Source organism: Rana temporaria, chromosome 3 (assembly GCF_905171775.1).
Source record: "Rana temporaria chromosome 3, aRanTem1.1, whole genome shotgun sequence".
Classification (NCBI taxonomy): domain Eukaryota; kingdom Metazoa; phylum Chordata; class Amphibia; order Anura; family Ranidae; genus Rana; species Rana temporaria.
In genome coordinates this window covers 327237760-327257985 of record NC_053491.1, presented here as the reverse complement: position 1 = coordinate 327257985, position 20226 = coordinate 327237760, and the positions used below count along the sequence as shown (strand labels likewise).

The following is a 20226-nucleotide window of genomic DNA, read 5'->3' as shown; positions in this document are numbered from 1 at the left end:
GCTGGCAGGATGACTGGTGAAATGGACTTTCCCAGTATTACTGAAGAATTGCCAGCCTTGTTCTATGTAGAACATAAAATCCATTAGGACACATATCCACCTGTGCAATCCTCATTAGGGATGATGTATGTGGTCTGGAGAAAAGAAAAGTGTTTGGGCTGTCGATAGCAATAGCATATTCCTGTCTGCTTTATAGAAGGAAAAATGACATTTGGCATCTTATTCATCGTTCTGGACAACGAAGACACCTTTGATGCAGTACAGTATTTACAAAGCCACCCATTTCTTTTCAACCTACAATACCTGCTTTCCCTCTGTTCGGCTGCAATATATAATATTTACAAGGCTACTCATGCTCGGTAGTAGACATGAGGTTCTTTAAAATATCCTTTGCTGGCCAGCCTTATCCAAAGCTCTATATCTGCTACAAATGCTCAAAGCTCAGGTCAACAGGTTTTTAACATAGCATATGAGGTTTAGCATGTCATTCTTTTTAGAACACTGATACTGTACTATATAGTAAAAGGGCAAGTGTTGGATTGGTTAAAGCAATTGTAAAGAAAAACATAAAAAAAAAAAAAAAAAAAAAAAAACGGGGTTACTTACCAGTAACATCCCTTTTCCAGTCTTTCAGGACAGCCACCATAGAGAGACACAGGCTCCTCCCCTCTCAAAAAACACAGCCTTCCAAATTAAGATTTAAAATCGCATCCTCCCTCCAGCTCCTCAGTGTATCCCCACTCACCAGATATATCTACCCCAACAGATGTGAAAGGCAGAAGGTGATGGGGCGGTGAAGCCTTTCATCTCCCAGACGAAAGATTTCCCTGCTGCCCCTGGGATATTTACATTCTCTTCACTCCCCCCCCCCCTTTACATCTTAAGAGTGGGCAGCGCCATCATACCCCTATTTCACATATTATAATACCTAGGCCTCTTCAATGGGGCACTACAGGGAGGCAGCAGCCCTTACCCGAAACCTTAACGCAGATCTCTTTTACAAAATGTTCCTTGTCACACACTTGTTGTGTTCCCATCTGCAACCATGGACATTTTTGGGTACATAAACAGGAACACAGATGTGGGGGGGCATATTTAGCCAAGAACAAGTGAGTAACAAACAGGACATGGAAGGTCTGTTTAGCAATTAAGACATACCCTAGAGAAACAGTTGAGAGTATGGTGGGATATAGCCACTTTAGAGACCTATGTAAGAGAAAAAAATGACACCCAGAATGGGATATCCATCCCAATGACCATCTTAATGAACCAGCACTTCCAGAGAAATGGTATCAGTTCTTTAACAAATGTGAAAGTGATTTATTGCAAGCAATTATTAGGGCCTCGTACACACGACCGAACATGTCTGCTGAAACTGGTCCGCGGACCAGTTTCCGCGGACATGTTCGGTCGTGTGTACGGCCGACCGGACCGGATTCCCGGCCTAGCGGACAGGTTTCCAGCAGACAAATGTTTCATAGCATGCTATGAAACATGTCCGCTGGAAGCCTGTCCGGTCGTCCGTACGACTCACCAGACATGTCCGCTCGGCCGAAAGCCCTTGCATGCTTTGAAGTGATTTAACACATGCGTGGAAGCATTGACCTTCCAGGGTCGCGCACGTCGCCGCGACGGCGCGGCCACGTCACCGCGTTTGCTGTCCACGGGGAATTTGGTCTGATGGTGTGTACAGCCATCAGACCAAAATCCGGCAGCGGACATGTCCGATGAAACCGGTCCGGCGGACCGTTTTCATCGGACAGTCCGACCGTGTGTACAAGGCCTAAGAGAATTAATTGGGTATTAATAAAAATCATATTTGAAAATTATAAAATGGTTAGCTTACAGTCCCGTTTACACCTTACTTTTGCTTTACTGCAAAAAAATGAAACCCCATGTAGCTTTAGTGGTGCTTTAAAGCGTCTTCAAAGCCTCCATAGAAGTCTATGGCAAAGCTTGCTTGAAGCCCCACCAAAGGCTTAACGAAGCCCGATCAAAGCTCCACCAAAGCCTCATCAATGCAACAAGCAAGGTGTAAACAGGACTGTAAGCTAACCATTTTATTTAGTGACAGGAGCTTTTACTGGCGTTTAGAGAGCTTTAAAGCAGAGGTCCACCTTATTTTACAACTTACTCCCAATAGAATTACAGCAATGTATTCATTTATAAAAACGGCACTTTTTTTTTTATAGTGTACCGGTGTATTCCAGATGTTCCTCTCCGTTTCCCTTCTGTGTAAACTGCGGATATGGGTGAGTATTTTGTGGGTTTTTCGTAATTTTCTTTCTGCCGCACTGTCTCCTGGGAGCTTGTGTCATTGCTCCCAGGAGTTATTGCGGAGGCCTGCCGCGAGTTGTGTTTGTTGTGTACACTTGTTTTTGCCATCACAAGGGCAGGAACTTCCAGCGATGCCACCCGTAGTGATGGCAACCATGAACTTTACCGCACTCCACGTAGTTAATATTGAGCATGAGCGGGAACGCGCAAGGAATGATGGTAGCTCAGCATCACTGGAAGCAGGAAGTAAATGCTTGTGGGCATTCAAGATGAAAACGGCCGTCCTCAGTTTATATACCTTCATCTTAACAATGAAAACGGACATCGGTCTAGCTAAATCTCCAAAACAGCGAGTTTTCAAGTGTCAATGTGTGATTGTGTTACTGTTTGGAAAAAAAAATAAAAAATACTGTAAGTGGACCTCCGCTTTAACAAAGCGTGTCCAAAACCTTGTTTTGAAGTAAGTGTAAACTAGCCCTTACAGGTATTCTTTAAGAATATCTTCATTTAAAAAAAAAAAACACTTACCTTTTGCTACCCACATTCTGACCCAATGGAATCAGAGATGAAGGATTTAAAGCTTCAGTCTCTCCATGGACACATCCCTGGAAGTTGGGAGCATGACAGCGGTTCAGGGCTGGAAGTATAAAAAAAAAATTAATTATTAATGTAAATTAGAGCTCCACAATTCTGGCTAAAATGAGAATCACAATTTTTTTGCTTAGAATAAAAGGTCACGATTCTCACAGCGTAACATCATCTTTCGCAACATACCAAAAAAATTGGTAACGTTACTGTTTAGTTGTTTTTTTTTATTAATTTAAGTGTATTTTCTCCATAAAAATTGCGTCTGAAAGACCGCTGCCCATGCACAGTGTGATGTAAAATATTGCAACAATCGCCATTTTATTCCCTAGGGTCTCTGCTAAAAAATACAAATAATGTTTAGGGGTTTCAAGTAATTTTCTAGCAACATTTTTAACTTTGTAAGAAACAAGTGTCAGAAAAAGGATTTTTTTTTTCTTTCATTCCTTTGATCCAAGAACAAAAAGTTACAATGATTATAGTTATCTACTAGCAGAGAACTCTCTGCACTTGTTACATGAAATTCTGCATAGAGATTGCGAGGGGCGTTGAAACGAGATCACAATTTTTTAACGATTAATTGCGCAGCTCTAAAATAACGCAGGTAAAGGACCTGGCCAGTTTTTGCGATTCGACACTGCGTCGACTTAACTGACAATTGTGCGGTCGTGCGATATGGCTCCCAAAACAAAATTAGCGTCCCTTTTTTCCCACAAATAGAGCTTACTTTTGGTGGTATTTGATCAACTCTGCGATTTTTTTTTTTGCGCTATAAACAAAAATAGAGCGACAATTTTGAGCGACAATTTTGAAAAAAAAAATATATATATATTTCCGACTTTTTGCTATAATAAATACCCCCAAAAAAGATATAAAAAAAAAATATAATTTTTTTTCTCAGTTTAGGCCGATACGTATTATTGTACATATTTTTGGTAAAAAAAAATAAAAAAATTGCAATAAGCGTTTATCGATTGGTTTGCGCAAAATTTATAGCGTTTACAAAAAATAGGATAGTTTTATTGCATTTTTATAAAAAAAATATGTTTTACTACTAATGGCGGCAATCAGCGTTTTTTTTCATGACTGCGACATTATGGCGGACACATCGGCCAATTTTGACACATTTTTGGGACCAATGTAATTTTCACAGCAAAAAATGCTATAGAAATGCATTGTTTACTGTGAAAATGACAATTGCAGTTTGGGAGTTAACCACTAGGGGGCGCTGAAGGGGTTAAGTGTGACCTCATATGTGTTTCTAACTGTAGGGGGGCGGGGCTGGACTTGTGACGTCATTGATCGTGTTTCCCTATATCAGGGAACAGACGATCAATGACAGCGCCACAGTGAAGAACGGGGAAGGTGTGTTTACACACACACACACACACACACACACACACACCTCTCCCCGTTCTTCAGCTCTTGTGACCGATCGCGGGACTCCGGCGGGGATCGGGTCCGCGGTCACAGAGCTTCGGACCGGGTCGCGGGAGAACGCCCCACGGCTGGGCATTTAAAGAGGACGTACAGGTACGTGCTTGTGCCCAGCTGTGCCATTCTGCCGACGTATATGTGCAGGAGGCGGTCCTTAAGTGGTTTAAGAGCCTACCGCTTCATCATGCTTTTATGATGCTCTTTTGAAGCTTTGCAAATGCCCTGTGTGTGCAGGTTTTCTGTTTTTTTTTTTAAAGTGGAAGAGATAATAATGTATTCATTTTTTTATTTATTTTTTAACAGAGATGTTTTATTGAAAGACAAAACAGCATTACAGTAACACATGGACATGAAAGCGCAATGAGGTAAAAACAGCAATCATCTTAAATCATAGCACCAATCCAAGTCCCCAACCACAACGTACATTCAAATGCATAGACAAAAACAGCCAATCCCCATCCTCAACCATAATGAACTAGCAATACGTCAATTATACGGGTACGTTTCCCCCTTCAGAAGTTCTGCATAGGGTTACAGAACGGAGTACCAAAATGGGGGGGGGGGGGTGGGTGGAATAGGCAGAAGCAGCTGGTATGTGATCAGGAGCAGTGCACTGACAGGCCCACCGGCCACATCAGCCCCTAGCATCAATCCACCCAGACCAGATTTTATCAAATTTTGCAGGGCATTGTCTGCTCTCATAGGTGAGTCTGTAGAGAGGCAATACTGTATTTACAGAGAGGGTCCAGGACTCCACAGTAGGCGGTACTGCTGATTTCCATTTAAGAAGACTCTCTCTCCTGACATAGAACAGGGAAAAAGTGAGGAACAGTTTGGTGTATCTGTCCCCCTGAACCTTCTCCAAGTGACTCAGGAGAAGGACCAGGGGGTCCAAGGGGACCCGAAGTCCAGCGACAGCACCCAGGTCATCAGCTATGCGCACACCAGTAAGGCTGAACCTCCGGGCAAGACCAGACCATATGCCAGAATGAGCCCACCTCACTTCTACATCGGGGGCAGAGAGGGTCTCTTTGGGGAAATATCCGGGCTAATCTTTGTGGGGTAAAGTAGGCCCTGTGCAAAAACTTAAGCTGTATAAACCTGTCTCTAGCTGTTATCAATGACGGGATGAATGTGGACACACACTCCTCCCATTTCTCGTCGTCCAGGTCAGGTATGTCAGCCTTCCATTTCTCAAAGGTACGAGTAAGCTTAGAGTCGTGAGCTACGGTCAGGTAGAGGTAAAGGGAGGAGAGAGGTCATCCTATTGTACTAGAGGTCAAGAGTCGCTCCACCGAATCCAACTCCAGTGTAAGCCTGTCCGAAAATTGGGCCCCGAAGGCATGCCGAAGCTGCCAGTACCAGAACGTCCATTTCGCTGGCAACGAGTATTGGGCCCTCATGTCCTGGAAAGTCATAAGTCCACCGTCTCTGACTATGTGTTAAGGGTAGTGTGACGGTATTAGAATGATATCCCCGTCAAGCATTCCCTTCTCCCCATACAAGAACATCCCCTCCTGGAATCGCCATAATAAGCCACACATGCCAAGGCTTAATGCTGGAACAAGAGACTTTAATGACACAAAAACTCAGCTTATATGTGGTTACAACCTGTTAGGAACAATGAAATCTCCGCCCCCCCTCACACAGTGGGGTTTCCCATACAGATTATAGGAGACAAGTCGGAGCCGACCATGCAGACACATTTCTTTAGATAAAGACATCAGTGGAGTTAATTACTACACTGAAGCAATCAGAATAATTAACATACCAATTCTCTAATCATTTAGCCTGATGATACAATAAACATCTTTTAAGGGTAAACACAGATCTTCTTCACACAACACAATAGATCAATTTACGTTTAGAATAGTGAGGGGACATTAGCACTTCAATAACCTGTTAGAGGAATGAATCACATGAAATTCCTTTCTACCTCTAACACACATGGCTAGCAGGGAGCATTAAACTGAGACATATAGGCAAATGCATCACAGGTAGTTATCCCCCTACCAGCCCACACCGAGAGGCCAGGCAGGGAGTGGAAATGAGTCAGTAGAGGATTGACCCAAAGTGGCATACGAGAGGAAATGTGGGAGGGTTTTGCATATACTTCCCTAGCATCCTTCCAGGACCTAATTGTGGTCTTCAGTGGGGTTGTAACAGAAGGAGCAGCCTGCAGTCCTCTAAATGCAAGTTTACTGAGAGCAGCATACAAACCCAATATAGCCGCCTCCAGCGTGACCGCCTGGTTCTGTCTAGGCTGGGCAACCACCACCGGACAGTGACCAAAACGGCCGCCCAGTAATAAATCTGGAAATTAGGGAGTGCCAAACCACCACTGGAGAGGGACAAATATAATATTTTCTTCGCAACCCTGGGAGACCTACCGGCCCAAACAAAGGTCCCCAGCTGTCCCTTTAGTTTCTTGAAAAAATCTTTGGGAAGATGAACAGGGGTATTCCTAAAAAAGTACAGAAATTTGGGCAAGAGCACCATCTTTAGCAGGTTAATCCTACCTACAGGCGTCAGTGGGAGCGAGCGCCACGCCGCACATTTGGTGGTGACCTGCCGCACGAGAGGCTGGAGGTTACGAGCCACAAAGTCCCCCAAAACCGCAGTGATCCTAATCCCTAGATATATGATTTCCTCTACCCACTTAAGCTGTGTCTGGGAGTTAGAATTCGCAGGGGAGGGATGGAGGGATGGATGGAGCGAAAAGAGTTCCGATTTGTCCCAATTGATACGCACCCCAGAGAATCCGCCAAAGCGGTCAAATTGGGCCAGTACTTTACAAAGGAAGGCGGACGAATCAGCCAGGTAGAGTAGGGCATCGACTGCATAAAGAGAATTTTTTTCATGAATAGTGCCAACCCGTATTCCCTGTATCTCCCCATCGGGTCTAATAAGGGCAGGTAGAGGCTCTATGGCCAGGGGGTAAGGCTCCGAGAGACAAGCATTGGTGTAGACCCTTGCCTGGGGGGCCGCATATTGCAGTTTCACCCATGAGATTAATCTATTGCCAAAACCAAAATTAGAAAGGACCGCCCACAAGTATCTCCACTCAACAGAGTCTAAAGGCCTTTTCTGCGTCGAGGGAGGCCACCAGTGTCTGTCCCGTCGCGTCTGCTCTAGCTATGTGGGTAAACAGTCTCCTGGGGTTTATGTCGGTGCCTCTGCCCTGCATGAAACCCGTCTGATCGGGGTGCACCAACTCCGTAATGACCGTGTTTAATCTATTTGCCAGGACCTTAGCCAGCAGTTTAGCATCTACATTTAGCAATGATATAGGTCTATAGGAGGGGCACAGGGAGGGGTCCTTACCCGTTTTCGGAATTACAATGATAACTGCATCACCCATAGAGAGAGGGAGGGAATGCAAGTGCTCAGCAGCAGTCAGCATCTCCTGCAGCCTAACGGCTAGGACGTCTGGGTAGTGCTTATAAAGGCAGACCGTCAGGTCCAGGGGACTTACCCGGTTGCATGACTAAGTGCTTTAAGTGTCTCGTTTAGGGAGATAGGCTGATCGAGGCCATCCCTATATTTGTCAGTCAGGACAGGAACGTCAACCTCATCAAGGTAGGTAACTAATTCGTCATCCCTATAGGTCACCTGCGAAGTATATAGCTTTTGGTAATATGTGACGAAACAGCGATTGATCTCCTCTGAAGTGTAGAGGAGATCCCCGTCTGGTCCGAGGATGTGGGGGATGGCAATCCCACCTGATTGCTCTCTAGAGAGCCAAGCGAGGAGCCTATCCGATCTCTCTCCCTGCTCGAATATACGCTGGGACTGAGCAAGCAGCTTTTTCTGAGTCAGGGAAGTGCGAAGGGACAGAACCTCTCTGGTCAGAGACTGCAGTCTAATGTAGTGTTGGGGGTCCTGTGATCGAACATAGAGTGCCTCCTGTGTAGCGGCAGCATCTTCAGCTGCAACCAAAGCAGAACGCCTCTCCCTTCTGACCCTAGCTATAATGGCCTGATACTGACCCCTTGTAAAGGCTTTGAAAGCATCCCACACTACCATCGGGGAGGCAGAGTCTGTATTAGCAGCCCAAAATCCCTCCAGTACCCCTGTAAATTGGGAGTCCACACCCTGATCCGAGATCCAAAACCTCAAAAATCTCCAAAGCCTACTCAGGGACCCCCGGGTCACCCATGCTCAATAATAGGGGGAGCATGGTCCGAGATGCCCCTAGGCAATATCTTGACCTCCCTGACCTTGGACAGGACTGAGTGTCCAGCAAACACCAAATCTATTCAAGAGAAGGAGGCATGTGAAGCAGAGTGGCAGGTGTAGGCCCGCGCCCGAGGGTGTCTCCACCGCCAGACGTCAGTCAGGCCATATGCTTCAGCCCAGGCAATCAAACCTGGGGAGGAGGGACCCGCCATCCTGTCAATGCTCGGATCAGGGGCCATGTTAAAATCACTGAGGCAAAATCTGCCAATATAGCCGTTATCTTGTTCAACGGTGTTCAGCGGTGTCAGGGAAGCCGGGGGAGGCAGATAAAAAACCCACAATAGACCAAGTCTGGGATAGGATTCTGGCATTAATAACAATGTATCTACCGTCTGGGTCCAGCGCCAAGTCTAGGAGCTTGAAGGGCAATGACTTATTTACCAGAATGCTCACCCCTCTAGCAAAGGTGGAATAGGTAGAGTGGTAGTGGCTGCCCACCCAGGGTTTTTTGAGAGCCACGGTTCTACTGCCCACTAGGTGGGTTTCTTGAAGAATGCATATGTGTGGATTGTGCGTCCTAATAAATTGGAACACCAGTGACCTCTTAACCGGAGAATTGAGGCCCCTGGTGTTCCAGGACATAATATTAAGCGCCAACATGGCTGTCAGAAGTAATGGAGTGCATAGGATTGGAGGAGTGGAGCCCCAGAAGACTTGGCGCCAGGGCCCGAGGCGGGTCAAGCAGTTTAGACCTAGTCATTGGCTGACACAGTGCATACTCAATAAAACATCTGAACACAAAATTAAAGAAAAAGGAAGAAAAACATATAACCATAACAGCCCAAACAAGGCAAAATCCCCCCCCCCACTCTGCTCAAAACCGGGAAGAGCTTTCATTCCCCAGTCCCAAATCAGCACGCTGGCTGCAAAGGGGGAAACTGTGCAAGAGGCGAGCTGGAGCCCACCGGTCCTAGTCCGGGGGGTGTCCGCTTGAGCCCGACACCTCTCCGCTCATGGCTTCTCCACTGGGCACTAGAAGCAAGTGGGGCTGCATGAGAAGAACGGGGTCAAGTCAAGGGGTCAGAAGTCTCCCTATGCTCCACTACAAGGATAATCCAACGGGTGTGCACAGCCTCTGTACAGCAGACGGTGGACGCAGATAAAATAACAAAAAGAAGCACCTTGAGGTATTCTCCTGAACTGGTCAGGGGCTCGAAACTTGTGTTGCAACAGCGAGAAAACAAAATAAAAAAAATGCTCTTTCCTGACTGAAACTCTCATCAACCAGGTCTCCAGGAGAAGGCCAGGGCCCTATCCCAGCCATACAGATATTCCCCAATGTCAAGGATCCCCAGCCCCATAAATCTGCTCCGGGGGGGGGGGGGGGTTTAATAGTCCATCACCCAGATCAGCATGTCAGAAAGGGGGGGGGGGATCAGGGGAGTGGATTGCTGTGAGGAAAATAATGGAAGGGAGGCGACTGGAAAAAGGCAACAGGCCAACAGAACAAAACAGGGCCTCTGCGGGTGAGAGTACCAGTATGAAGCATGATGAGTTACTCACTGTTCTTAAGGTCAGCAATGCGGTGGCAAAGAGTCAAGCCAGGCAGAGTCCTCTCTAGGCGTGTTGAAGAAGCGGGAGGTCTCACCATCTTGGACCCAGAGCCTGTATTTAATGTTGTAGGCTCTCAGTGCTCCCTTGACCTGGTCGAAGGACTTGCGTTGCCTCTGAGTCTCGACGGAGTAATCCAGGAATATCATCAGCTTGTGTTTTGATAGCGGAGCTCCCCCAGCAGCCTGGAAGCGCAAAGGACCTCATCCCTGTCCCGGAAATTCAGGATGCGAAGGATAAATGTCCTCGGGGGGACCCGGTGTGCCATTTCTGCAGTATAATGGGGAGAGAAGCGTGCGTCAGAGAGAAGGGAGCGCAGCATGGCTTCAACAAAGGCCGTCGGATCACTCCCTTCAGCCCCGTCTGGTAGGCCAATGATACAGAGATTATTCCTCCTGTTCCTGTTTTCTGCGTCCTCCGCCCTAAACTCCAAGGCCTTCAACTTTAGTATGGAGTGTGCGGAGGGACGCCAAGTGCTCCATGGATTCATCCTCCACCAGCCCAATGCGTTGCTCCGTCACCCGGGAACAGAGTTTGTCTATGTCCTGTCAGATGAGACCCACGTCCAGCTGGGTGGACTGGCACGTCGCTATGGCCACCATCACCTCCCACAGCCAGGGGGGCCTGGAGTCAGGAGGCTCTGTAGGAGGAGGCTGGGAGGCCTATACGTGAGGAGCGCGTGGCTCCACGTGTAGGCCAGGAAATGGCGGAGCCTCCTCTGGCAGCGGGGGGGAACTTCAGCCTCTTACCTCTACCGGACCATGTACGGGGAGACCCCCGCCGCATCCAGGTGACTCCAAGCGGGAAATCGAGAGGCTATGGGCCGTGGAAACGGGTAAGTACAAGGAAGTCACCGGAGCTCTCGGAGGATGCAACCGCTCACGTCGCCATCTTGGACACACCCCAATAATGTATTAAAAGTGTAGAAAAGCTAATGATGAATTAAAACTCTTGTACCTCTGCAGGTGTGAGCAAGCAGAACTCTGATATACATGTATGGGGGCAAGATGAAAGCGACAGAGGGTATCATTTTTGAAGAGCAGAGAAGCAAAGCATATGCAACAGTCTGAAAAGGGCTGTAAGGTAACCATTTTATTCAGGGACGGGTGCTTTGATTGGTGTTCAGAGTGCACTAACTGGTTACTGCCTGCCCACAGTATATTTACTGTGGGCAGCATAGCTAGACGGGATCACGTACATGTACATCTTCCAACATTTTCCAGGGTGTACGGGCATATGATTTTGACCGTGGACCTGCTGAGCGTCCGTAGCCAATAACAAAACAGTCCCATTATAAGTCGCTGATCACTGCCATTACTGTATAGCGTTTAAGGGAGTGTAAATTCCAGTATATATTCCATTAATATACACTTATTGAGATTTTTTTTATCAAAGATATATGTAGCAGAAAACATTTTGGCCTAAATGTATGAAGAAATTTGGTGTTTTTTTATTGAATAGGTTTTATAACAAAATTAGAAAAAAATAAATTTTCCCCAAAATATTCTGTCTTTTTTAATTTACGTAATAAAAAAAATAATCCCAGTGGCGATTCAAATAAAAACCCGAAAGAAAGCTCCATCTGTGTGAGAAAATGATATGAATTTTATTTGCGTGCAGTGTTGCAAGACTGAGCAATTGCCAGTTAAAATAGCACCGTACTTATTAGCAAAAAAATGCCCTGGTCATCAAGGGGGTATAACCGGTTTTGAAGCACGTGCAAATGAGCCCTAATTCTGCACATCTTCAAAGCTCCTCTCCCAGAGTACAAATGGTCAGGACAGGTCTGACATAAGTCATTATACTACTTAGCAGTGGCGGCTGGTGGTGTTTTTTTTGGGTGGGTGGGGGGGATGGCGGCAAACAAACATCCACCCCCCCCCCGGTCGAGTCACCCCCCTCTGGTCGGGTCACAGGAGGCACCTTCAGTCACCCCCACCTAGTCAGTCAGTCGGGGCGGCGTATTCTTCTCTCTCAGTTCCCCAGCATCTCCTCCTCCTGGCCAATCGGGTGACGGGTCTCATGTCCCGCTTCCTGATTGGCCGGGAGGTTGAATCAGTGCTACAATAGCAAATATTCATTCGCTATTGCCACACAACTGGGTGGCGCATCGCTCTGCACCCCGAGCCCATCCTTTTTTGAAGCCTATTAGAGCCTCTGGCTCTAATCACGTGCTTTAAAAAAAAAAAAAAAAAACCTTGACTGGAATCCATGCGTCAGGGGGCCAGATGCATGGATAGGTGGGGTGGCGCCGGTGCGCCCCTACTAATGAATGGGCCACCACTGCTACTTAGGCCTTGTGCACACTAAGCATTCAGCCCCATGAGATTCTGGCATTTTTATGTTGGCAGAAGGCACAGGTACTCAATCTAGTCCTGCTGCCAGCAGCCTGATAAAATTCCATGAAAGGCTGAAACCTGCTGCGACTGGATGGTGTATTGCTTGGTACTAACGTTTAAGGCAGTATGTGCCCAGGGATTAAATGCCCCGAACACAAAGTTCTTGTCTTTTGGGCATTCGTCTGTTGGCGCATAAGGCCATGAAAGTTAGTACTTGGTACACGGTCCAGCAGCTTTCAGCCTCACAGATTTTTACTGGCTGCTGACAGCAAAGCTGAAAGGTGCACCTGAGCCTTCGGCTCGCACAAAAACGTCATAATCTCATGCACAGGGGCTACATACACAGTATGCACAAGGACTTAAACTACTGTTATGAAAAAGTTTATTTCAACAGCTCAAGCTCCCCCAATCTAAAGTTGATTCACTACAGGTAACACTTACAAATCTATATACGAAATACAATGAAAAAATTAACTGTACACTGCTATAATTGACCTTCCCTTATATCTTCGCAATTACCCCACTACTACATTTACAAACAGCAGAAATGTCTCTCTGTTTCACATATGATGATTGGCTGTAAATATTTAATGCCCATTTAATGGCAGCCTTGTAAAGTATAAACTATTTATTGTATAAAGCATATAAAAAAGGTGGCTCTGCTAGAATTACATGACAAGAAAATTGCCCTGGTACTGATCTTATATTGTGTTGGAATTACAAACTTGGTAATGATAGATGACGGTCATAAATCTAAGAATTTTGAGATGGGATATGGAGTCAAAGCAATCCAGAAATAACATGTGTAGCAGTGTTTTTCTTTTTTTAGCTAGCTAAGATCTAGTGAGCAAAGCAAGAAAATGACTGATGCGAGAAAAATATATACCATATATACTCGAGTATAAGCCGAGTTTTTCAGCACATTTTTATTGTGCTGAAAATGCCCCCCTCGGCTTATACTCGAGTCACCTTTTTGCGCCTCATCTCCCGGACTTTGGGGACCCGGTACCGGCCGTAGCTCCCCTAGACCCCAAACTTGGCACACATATAGCCTCCTCCTCTACAAGTGCGCAAAGTTTGTTGTCTGGGGGACCTACGGCGGGGGAGCACTGATTTTTGAAAGTCGGGCTTTCCATAAACTCCCATGTTAAACGGTAATTTCTCTGGTAACTTTGGGGACCCGGTACCGGCCGGCCGTAGCTCCCCTGGACCCCAAACTTGGCACACATAACGGTATAATGTTTGGGGGTACCAAGTAAAGGGAGATGGGCGGACAGTGAAAACAGGCAGGGGAAGCTCCATTAGCATTGCTGGTTGTCGTGTCATACCAACGGCCACCACAAGAGGGCGCCATATTCCAGAAGGAAGCATAGGACTGCAGAAGGCCAAAAAAGCCATGGCCTCAAAACCGGCTCAACGCAATCACACCGGGAGGGGGGCACTGAGACAGGATACCCCAGCTGTGCCACCCAAGGCGCCAGGTCGCTAATTCTAGTCACAAATGTGACCTGGCGCCCAGGGTTTGTGGAGCACTGGTTTATAACCCCTTTAACCACTTCCATACAGGGCAGTTATACACCCATCCATACCAGGCCTATTCTGGCACTTCTTTCCTACATGTACAAATCATAATTTTTTTGCTAGAAAATTACGCAGAACCCCCAAACATTATATATGTTTTTTTAGCAGACACCCTAGGGAATAAAACGATGGTCATTGAAACGTTTTATCTTGCACGCTATTTGCGCAATAATTTTTCAAACGCCTTTTTTTTGGAAAAAAATTTATTCATGAATTAAAAAAATAACAAAACAGTAAAGTTAGCCCAATTTTTTTGTAAAATATGAAATATGATGTTACACCGAGTAAATAGATACCTAACATGTCACGCTTTAAAATTGCGCACACTCATGGAATTGCGCCAAACTTCGGTACTTAAAAATCTCCATAGGCAACGCTTTGAAATTTTTTACAGGTTACCGGTTTAGATTTACAGAGGAGATCTAGTGCTAGAATTGTTGCTGGCACTCTAACGCACGCGGCGATACCTCACATATGTGGTTTAAACGGCGTTTACATATGTCGGCGGGACTTGCGTGTGCGTTCGCTTCTGCGCGCGAGCTACTGGGGACAGGGGCGTTAAAAAAAAATATTTTTTATTTATTTATTTTTTTACATATTTATTTCTTTTTTTTACACTTTTTTTTTTAATTTTATTTTTTTTATTATAACTTTTATTCCTATTACAAGGAATGTAAACATCCCTTGTAATAGGAATGTGTGTGACAGGTCCTCTTTATGGAGAGATGCAGGGTCAATAAGACCCCACATCTCTCCTCCAGGCTGGAAAGCATGAAATCGGTGAAAAAAAATTCACCGATCTCATGCTTGCTGTTGCTTAGCAGCCGCAATTGCGGCTTTGTTTACTTACGGGGACCCGGGCGTGACGTCATCACATCGCGCCCGGGTCCTCCGACGGTCATAGAGATGACTGGTGACCATCTGGTCACCAGTCATCTCTATGCTTCCTGCCAGCGCCGGACGATTCGTTCTCCGGGCCCCCGATGGCACGGGAGAGCCCGGAGAAGCACCGGATGGCGGCGGGAGGGGGGGGATGTCCCCTCCCGCCGCCTGTAAGAACGATCTAGCGGCGGAATCGCCGCTATGATCGTTCTTACGTTGTGCAGAATCGCCGGCAGGAGAGAAGGATATCTGAATGATGCCTCTAGCTGCAGGCATCATTCAGATATCCACCCGCAAAGCCCAGGACGTCACATGACGTCCTCCTGGATCGAGGAGGGGTTCCTGCCGCCGTCATTTCACAATGACGCGGTAGGGAAGTGGTTAAACATAAAATACCTGTTGTGCAATATTTAAGTTGCAGACTGTTGTCTCAATGTATATAAATATATGAAACCTGAACACACCTTTTCCAGTATAACTACAATCTCAAAAGGTGTTGATATCCAGGAGTAGAAACTGTTCACTCAATACAACTGTTCACTCAGGGGCCCCCCCCCCCCCTTTCCTTATGCTGCTGCTTTGAAGAAGCTGGATGAATTGCTTGAAAGCAGAAAGTAAGGGTCTGGAGTAGGATCAAAGGAGGGCTGGAGCTCTTCTGGATTTGTGTTTGACACCTATGATCTAAAGGAAAGTTGAACAAGAAAATTGTATAGTGTATGGCCAGCCTAAAACATCTGATGCTAGTGAGGTGATCTCTCCCACTGAGCTACTGTGTTCTGACAGGAGGACTGCCCCCCCCCGCAGAAGACACTGATTAGCCAGGAAGAAAGTCTGGAAGGGCCTTGGATACAACTGAACACAACTAGAATACAGGACAGAAGTCTTTGGCCACAGAACATACAAGTGAGGGGGGAGATTTACTAAAACTGGTGAAGCTGTACATAATAACCAATCAGATTTTAAATTCTTCAATTAAGTTCTGGCAATAAGGCTACTTTCTCACTGCTCTGTAGCAAAATTCACGGTAAATCGATTTTGCTGTGCATTTCTGGTGCGTTTTTGCCTTTAGTAAATAAACCCCTATGTCTTTACCTTGCAGGCTTTATTTTTTTGAATGCCTTTACTACTTCTTTAAGAAGTCTATCTCTCAACACCGCTTATTTCACTTTGGATATTGGACTTTGGCATAACAAAATTATTTTGGACTTTTTATTTATTTTTTGGTAATTTATGAATGACTGTTTTATTGTTTTTCACAACTGCAGCACTTGTTTCACAAGTTTATTTACTAATACATATTTCTTGGTGTGCTAGCAGCTAGTAGTTTATTTTACCTTGGAGTGCAATTTCCTTTGTCATCAATTAAAGCGGAACTCCAACCAAAAGGGTAAGTTCCGCTTTAAGACCTCCTCCTCCCCCCAAATATGCCACATTTGGCATGTCATTTTTATTGGAGGTGGGGGGCAGCTACATGATTTTGGCATGTACCTGCTCCCCCGTCCAAGTTCTCTTCTCCTTACAATCTTCTGGGGCACGTCACAGGTCCCAGAAGATTGCCTGAAAAATGGGAAGGCGCTGCGCGACTCACTTATGCGCAACCGGCAGTGAAGCCACAAGCTGTCACAGCCGGGTGCCCACACTTGCAATGCCAGCTAGGCAGAGAAACGAGGCTTCAGGTGACTGCATCGCTGGATCGTGGGACAGGTAAGTGTCCGTTTATTAAGGCTACTTTCCCACTGAGGTGATTTTCAGACGTTTTAGCGCTAGAAATAGCCTCTAAATAACGCCTGAAAACCGCCTCCCATTCATATTAGTGCGACTTTCACACTGGAGCTGTGCTCTTGTGAGACGTTAGGAAATGTCCTGCAAGCAGCATCTTTGGGGCGGTTTGGGAGCACTGTGTACAGTGCTCCCAAAAGCCCTGCCCATTGAAATAAATGGCCACCACTTCCAAAGTGCCTGAAAAAGCGACAAGACGGGCGCTTTTAACCGCTTCTTTAGCCGCTAGCAGGGGTTTAAAAACACCCCCGCTAGCATCTGAAAAAATGAGTGGCGCTATAGCGCTAACGGTCAGGCGCTGCAGTGTGAAACTGGCCTAAAAGTCAGCAGCTACACTTTTTGTAGCTGCTGGCGATTAATAAACACAGAAATTAGTGGAACTCCGCTTTAAGAAGTCTATATCTCAACCCCTCATTTTTTTAAATCACTTATTAGCACGATTTGCATTTTCTAAGTTAATATTCAGCGCAAATTAACATATATATACATTGTACTATTTTTGTTTGACTTACATTACTTTTTTGCTGCCTTTATTATTTGGTAATTTTGTTAAATGCTCTATAATTTGATATTTAATTAGCGCTGTAGTACCAATATTTTTACATTTATATCTCAACCCCGCTCATTTCACTTTGGATGTTGGACTTCGGCAGAACTAAACTATTTTGGACTTTTTATTATTTTATTTGGTGATTTATGAATGACAATTTAAGTGCAGTGCTTGTTTCACAAGTTTATTTACCAATACATATTTCATATTTGTTGGTGTGCTAGCAGCTGGTAGTTTATCGTACCTTGGAGTGCAATTCCTTGTTATCAATTAATGTGCCCTAAAATTAACCACTTCAGCCCCAGACCATTTGGCTGGCCAAAGACCAGGCCACTTTTTGCGATTCGGCACGGTGTCGCTTTAACTAACAATTGGCTTCCAAACAAAATTGGGGTCCTTTTTTCCCCCACAAATAGAGCTCTCTTTTGGTGGTATTTGATCACCTCTGCGATTTCATTTTTTTGCGCTATAAACAAAAATAGAGCGACAATTTTGAAAAAAAAGCAATATTTTTTACTTTTTGCTATAATAAATATCCCCCAAAAATATATAAAAAAACTATTTTTTTCCTCAGTTTAGGCCGATACGTATTCTTCTACATATTTTTGTTATAAAAAAATAAGCTTTTTATTGACGATCAGTCATTTATCCCCCTGAAAGAACTAGGAGCTGCGTTTACACACACAGCTCCCGCTTCTTGCTCTTACACAAGCGATCTCGGGTGCACCAGGGGTGCGCTCGCGCCCCTAGTGGTCACAGAGCGACATCACGTTATATTACGTGATTTTGCGCTGCCTAGCCAACCTGCCGCAGTAAAACTGCGGCGGGCGGTCGGCAAGCGGTTAACTTTAGTATATTTTTTACTGAAATGTTGGGTTTCATGAACCTATTGAGTAATGCTGGCCATACACTATACGAAAAATCGTCCGAACCCATTTACGAAAAACGAACATTCGGTTGTGAGCGCAAATGATAGTGCCATCATGTAATGACTGATAAATCGTTCAGTGGACATAAATTAATGCATTTTTTGTTTTTTTACATATACGTAGACAGCTCAGACAGGAAACACATTAACCTTTCAATTTATCATTTGGTAGAAAGTTTCCAAACGTTTTTTCAGCTCCCAACGATTATCGATTTTGTGCCCATTAAAGGGGTGTTCCAGGCAAAAAAAATTAAAAGCTAGCAGCTACACATACTGCAGCTGCTGGCTTTTAATAAATGGAGACTTACCTGTCCTGGTGTCCCTCGATGTCGGCACCACAGCTGATGTTTCCCATCAGCTGTCGGGAGCTGCCGTCGCCATTGCGGGTAAGGGAACCCGGCAGTGTAGCCATTCGGCTTCATGCCGGGAACCCTACTGCGCATGCGCAAGGCCCGATCCTCTCTCCTATTAGCCCGGCGGCCAGGGGAGGAGGAGGAGGAGAGAGGCCCCGCAGTAACGTCACAGCAGTGTCACGGCCGTGCCCGGACTCCCAGAAGTGGGGAATGATACCTTTCTTTGACAGGCATCATGTCCCCCCCGAAAGGTGCCAATTGTGGCACTGTAAAGGGGGTGTTCGCACAGCCCACGTGCAGATCCCGCTAGGAAGTCGGTCGGCGCTGCACTATTTACAGGCAGTGAGACATTTCCCAATCTCTGTGTACAGTGCTCCCAAAAGCCCTGCCCATTGAAATAAATGGCCAACTCTTCCAAAGTGCCTCAAAAGCGCTTTGGAAGCGCAGCAACACAAGCACTTTTAACCCCTTCTTTGGCCCTTCGCTAGCGGCTGAAAAAATGCAGCCGCGCATCGGGACAAATGTCTCACTGCCTATGATTAGCGCAGCGTCAATCTCCCGGCGGGCTCTGCTGGAGCCAGCATTACAAAAATAATTGGAGCTATCACTATTTTATTCTCTAGGTTATTTGCTCCGGAAAATATGTATAATATGTTTGGGGTTTTATGTAATCTCCAGGGCTAAAATTGCTTTTATTTATTGATGTATTTTTTAACGTGTGCAAAACAAATGCAAAAACGTCTCTGGCAGTGAATGTCCCGATTGGTACATTAGTCTTTATTACTGGGTGTCCAAACAAAATGACGGGACGTTTATCTTTTGAGCATTTAAAAAAGTTGCGAAAGGCTGATCTACCTGCTGCCAAAAATGTCATGGGACTGAACTATGTGCCCTTCAGAGGAATATTTAGCAGGAAAACTTTGTTCCCATTTTTAACAGAGAAAAAAACAAAACAAAACAGGACTGCTTGTCAGTGTCAATAAAGTTTTCCTATATAAAAACATCCCTTTGCCCAGTGGCTGGCTAACCATGTGGACTCGGAGGCACCTTTCCTTGTAGTGGGCAGCTGTATGCCCTGGCAGAGGTTATATATTACGTCCTACAGAGACCCCTAATACAGGCTATAGGAGCCAGGTACTTTCACTAGAAGGGAATGTGAGAAAGAAAAGTCTGCACAAGAATGTCACTCTCTATCTACCACAAGGTTAAAGCTTCCTAAACAGTGACATGACCTCCCGGCCGGCGATGTCACTCACCTCTCCCCAGGAGCCCCGAAATCCGCCACATTTCGGCAAACTAGCCTGTCACGGGACTTCCCCACACGCATGCGTGCCGAGCCGCCCCCTTCACACCTACCATAGAGCCGGAGAGGGGGCGGGCCAGAGCGCCCACACAGTAAACGTCAGTACTGTATAACTATAGGCGATTGCATAATAGTAAGCACGTGCCACCGGCTGGTACTGTCCGGATGCGTATTGTGCTAATAAAAACGTTGTGTTCTTTCTTGTTTGTAAATTAAACTTAAAATACAGAATAACGCATACATTGTACAAGAACTGCTGAAGGTTCGTTGACTTCATATTCAGTCGTGAGCTGCATTGATCTTTTACCCAACTTAATGACCAGGCCATTTTTTTGCTTTACTTTACCACTTGCTGACCGCCTAATGTACTTGTACTGCGCACAATCACGTACCTGTACGTAATTACCGAGGCACAAATGCAC

At 45.6% G+C, this 20226-nt stretch overlaps 1 protein-coding gene across 4 annotated transcripts in view; it reads right to left on the bottom strand.

Moving 5' to 3' along the window:
- The window catches only part of DELE1 (DAP3 binding cell death enhancer 1), a 67121-nt gene extending 47256 nt beyond the window's left edge, over positions 1-19865 (bottom strand). For all 4 annotated transcript variants that reach the window (XM_040344969.1, XM_040344970.1, XM_040344972.1 and 1 more), the window contains exons 1-2: positions 19758-19865; positions 2806-2914 (exon numbers count right to left, since the gene is read on the bottom strand). In XM_040344969.1, the coding sequence (XP_040200903.1) occupies positions 2806-2914; positions 19758-19788 (140 nt within the window). In that variant the 5' untranslated portion in view covers positions 19789-19865. The remainder of the gene's footprint in view (positions 1-2805; positions 2915-19757) is intronic.
- Between the last annotated feature and the right edge of the window lie 361 nt (positions 19866-20226).